Source organism: Strongylocentrotus purpuratus, unplaced genomic scaffold (assembly GCF_000002235.5).
Source record: "Strongylocentrotus purpuratus isolate Spur 01 unplaced genomic scaffold, Spur_5.0 spur5_scaffold_11, whole genome shotgun sequence".
In the NCBI taxonomy this organism is placed as follows: Eukaryota; Metazoa; Echinodermata; class Echinoidea; order Camarodonta; family Strongylocentrotidae; genus Strongylocentrotus; species Strongylocentrotus purpuratus.
The window spans coordinates 27,909,684-27,913,235 of NW_022145596.1; the positions used below are offsets into that span (position 1 = coordinate 27,909,684).

The 3,552-nt window shown below is 40.8% G+C and overlaps 1 protein-coding gene across 1 annotated transcript; it reads right to left on the reverse strand.

Annotated features, from left to right (window-relative positions):
- Window positions 1-786: 786 nt before the first annotated feature.
- LOC589472 (BTB/POZ domain-containing protein KCTD12-like) lies at window positions 787-2,024 on the reverse strand. The gene has a single exon (XM_011678348.2). The coding sequence runs from the start codon at window positions 1,842-1,844 to the stop codon at window positions 1,095-1,097; it is 750 nt and encodes a 249-aa protein (XP_011676650.1). The 5' UTR covers window positions 1,845-2,024; the 3' UTR covers window positions 787-1,094.
- Between the last annotated feature and the right edge of the window lie 1,528 nt (window positions 2,025-3,552).

Genomic DNA, 3,552 nt, shown 5'->3' on the forward strand with positions numbered 1-3,552 from the left:
CTGAGTTAATGAGATAGCCACCTGTCAGTGACCTCGCTCTGTGGTCTAATCCCTTCTGGCCCAATAGTAATGACGGTCTTTAAGCTCAGAACAGAATTTTTAATGAAGGGATTTGTTGCTATAATCAGTACGAGTTGATGATGCTCTCTTCATGAAGTCTTTCAGCAGGCTGCGATAGCATGGCAATAACATTTCTGAGAGTTCTTTATTTCGATGATGGCACTCACCATTCGGAAAATGTGGAATGGTAACACAAACACTCTGAATGTGTTTGCAATTAAGCGACCCATATCAGGCAACCGCTATCATACTAAGAAGATTCCATCTTTTTTTCCCACAGCCAAATCATTGCCGGATTGAGAGGATTGGCGATTTTATGTGTAAATAATTACAATATTCGCTTTTTACAATGCTGGATTATATGGTAGTCGTATATACTAATTTTGCAGGTGCAGTTACAGTTCATAATCCAACAGATAATTTGGAAAACAAAAGAATCCATACGAAGGATATCGTCGTAATTTTCCAGTTGAGCCTATGTCGTTATGCACGATACACACCAATTTTATGATCACGGGTTTATTCGTCTACATCCTCGGTTTTAAAGTGCAGTACAGTATTTTCCAACGCTTTATTAAGGGAACCTCGGGCAAATTACGGTCACATTCAAATATTCCACATTAATACAGAGAATATGCAGAGGATGAAAAGATGCTCTCCACGGTATGCTCTTGTTTTATACTTTACTACTTGAAAAACTTAAAGAGATCCTTTTACGCTTTGACAAAGGCATCTATTACAGACCTTTGTACTCTTAATTCTTTCTAAAATAAGTGAACGAACATTGACTGTATTAAACGCATAATGTACATTAGTGTTCACGGTAACATTCGTTATTTCCCTTGAGTTTAAGACATTAATGACGAGAAGCTGCTACGGTCTCATCTTCCACGTTATACGTTGAAACTATAGCATATAGAGAGAGAAACAAATAAGTAATTCCTTTCTAAAAGAGCGCTGGACATGTTCAAATATCACACAATCATCAATGTACATGGTGAAATTGATCGAAGAGTGTCAAGTCATGTCCAAACTTACGGTCGTTGGAACACAAATTCATTGTAATGATGCCATTTACTTTCCTCGGTCTCCGTCGGACCGACCTGGGAGCTCGTTCCTGATGCGCAGCAGCTGACAAACTTGAAACCAGACCCGGCTAGTATGTCGAATGCTTGCTCTAAGTAGATATGTTTCAGGTAGAACCGTGCGCTGTAACGACTGCTCTGTCCGCGATCGGGGTCCCGGCTTTCATTCAGAGTGTCCCCGAAGACTTCCCGTGCCAACGAAACCTTTCCGCTCACCAGGATCCTAGAAACCTTCCTGAATTTGACATCTGCCAGACCGTCACGTCCGAAGGCGAACGTACCCCGGTAGCCGATGGTCAGGAACCCTGCAGCCTTCCCAGGAGTGCCGTTGCTCGATATTGAATTCGATGCGGCATTTGTATGTGGACTTGGTGACGATCCGAGCAGGCTCATGAGCCCGGCAAGCCGATAAAACCTCGCCTCCTCGTACAGGCGAGATGTCTCTGAGAAGTCTTCGGGTAAAAGGAGCTTATGAGTCCGTAGGTAATCCAGAATGTATCTGAACAACTGGCCATCCCTATCGATGAAGTACCTGCCCCTCGAATCTCTGTGTGCTAGATCTGACTCGGATCTGCCGGTAAATATTTCAGCTAGCAGAGAATCTCTGTCCTTAGTTAGAGTTGATAAAGCCGTGGTGTAAGCTTGGCCTCCGACGTTCAGCTCAAGCACCGCTGGAAAAGGCTCTATATCTGACGACATGACGGTGAAATTATTGCAGATTTATCACTAAAACACACTGATAACCAATCCCCAAGTGCACTAAATATGGAGGAACACAAGTAGATCGAGTTCCTTTCTGCTCTCTTTATGAACAGACGACGTGTCAAGTTAAACAGAGCGGCAATGTGCTGTGCTCTTGATCTATGTAGGCACAACTTGAGAAATGACCAACTGGAAGGTTTGCTCTCGGTTATAATGCGTTTGGTGGTGGCGTGACGTACGTAAGTATGCGTGCATACATTTCGTGGCGGCCTTGCAAGAATCGCTTTACAGAAAATGCGCTGTGGTGTATGTGCATTTAACTGCTTCTCATCAAGTATACGGCTCTCTCTCTCCCCCTCTCTCTCTCTCTCTCTCTCTTTCCCTCTCTCTCTCTGTCTCTCTCTTATTCTCTCTCTCTCTTTCTGTTTCCTTCTCTCTCTCCCTCTCTCTGGCTCTCTCTGATCGCTGTGTCTGTTTTCTCTCTCGCCCCCCTCTCTCTATAGCTCTATATTCCCTTTCTTTCTCTCCATGTCTATCTCTCTCTCTCTCTCTCTCTTTCCTCGCTCTCTCCGTAAATATTTCTTTCTCTCTTTGTCTCTCGCTTTCTCGTTTGCCGATCCTATTTTAATTGCTTTATTACTTTCTTTTGAGTCTGGAAATTGCAATGTGAAATCATACCTATTTTTTGTATATGATCAGATGTGATTTGTGTGTCTTTTAATCATCAGAATCTTCAAAACAGGTCACCTATTTTGCGAATGATGAATGCATAGTGCCTCCTTCAGTATGTCGAAAATAAACCTGACAATGTTGATAAAATTTGTTTTCAGACATCGTCATTTACAAAAAAAATGGTTTCCAAATGCAGCGATATGCGTCGTTATTGTATAAACGTGTCATTGTCATGATTGTGTATATTGACGACATTAAATCAACACACGCGGGTAGTTTCGCTTACTCTTAAAACAACATGACAACTTACAGTCGTCCACAGTCATTTATTCTTGCATGTCAAACTAACATTTTCCTATATAGGATAAATATGGGGAAAGAGGAAAGCTAGAGAAAATGAAAAAATAAAAAGAAGAAGTATAACGTGGAAATTGAGAGCTATAAAACAGCAAGGATTAAAAAAAAATCCAAAAAAAAATCACTGTTTTCATCTCCTTTCTCTTGTGTTCACTCTTTTTTCTATTTTATTTCCTCATTTTAAACTATTTGATTTATTTTGGATAGGGGGCGTACATCCAATTCATCCAATACATCAAACTCGTCAGTGAATTGTTGCCCCTTATAATTTATTGTGTAACGCTATAGCCCCTGCATTTCTATTTCTATGTTTATCAGTTTCACTCCTATACCAGTAAGATTTGTATAAAACGTGAATTGCTCTGAAGGTGTCAGGCACTATCAATCACATACCAGCCACACTTTGGCTTCATTTCAGCTCACCCTACCCGTATCGTCTTATCAAATATCACAATCCAATCATCCATTGTCACTGGGACATATTTTACCCAAAAATGAAACTTGAATCCGTAGATTGAGCTGTCTACTTGACTGATCAACTTGTGGAAAACAAAGGGGCGTTATTTTAATTCACATGCGTCAGTGTTTCTTTAGTAATGGTTTAATTTGTAATAGAACACGATGGAATGGAGCAAGGGAAAATAATGATCAAATATGGACAAATTAACAAACACAG

What these genes read in the sequence shown, in the direction of transcription:
- LOC589472 (XM_011678348.2), bottom strand. Translation starts at nt 1,844, where the DNA reads ATGTCGTCAGATATAGAGCCTTTTCCAGCGGTGCTTGAGCTGAACGTC.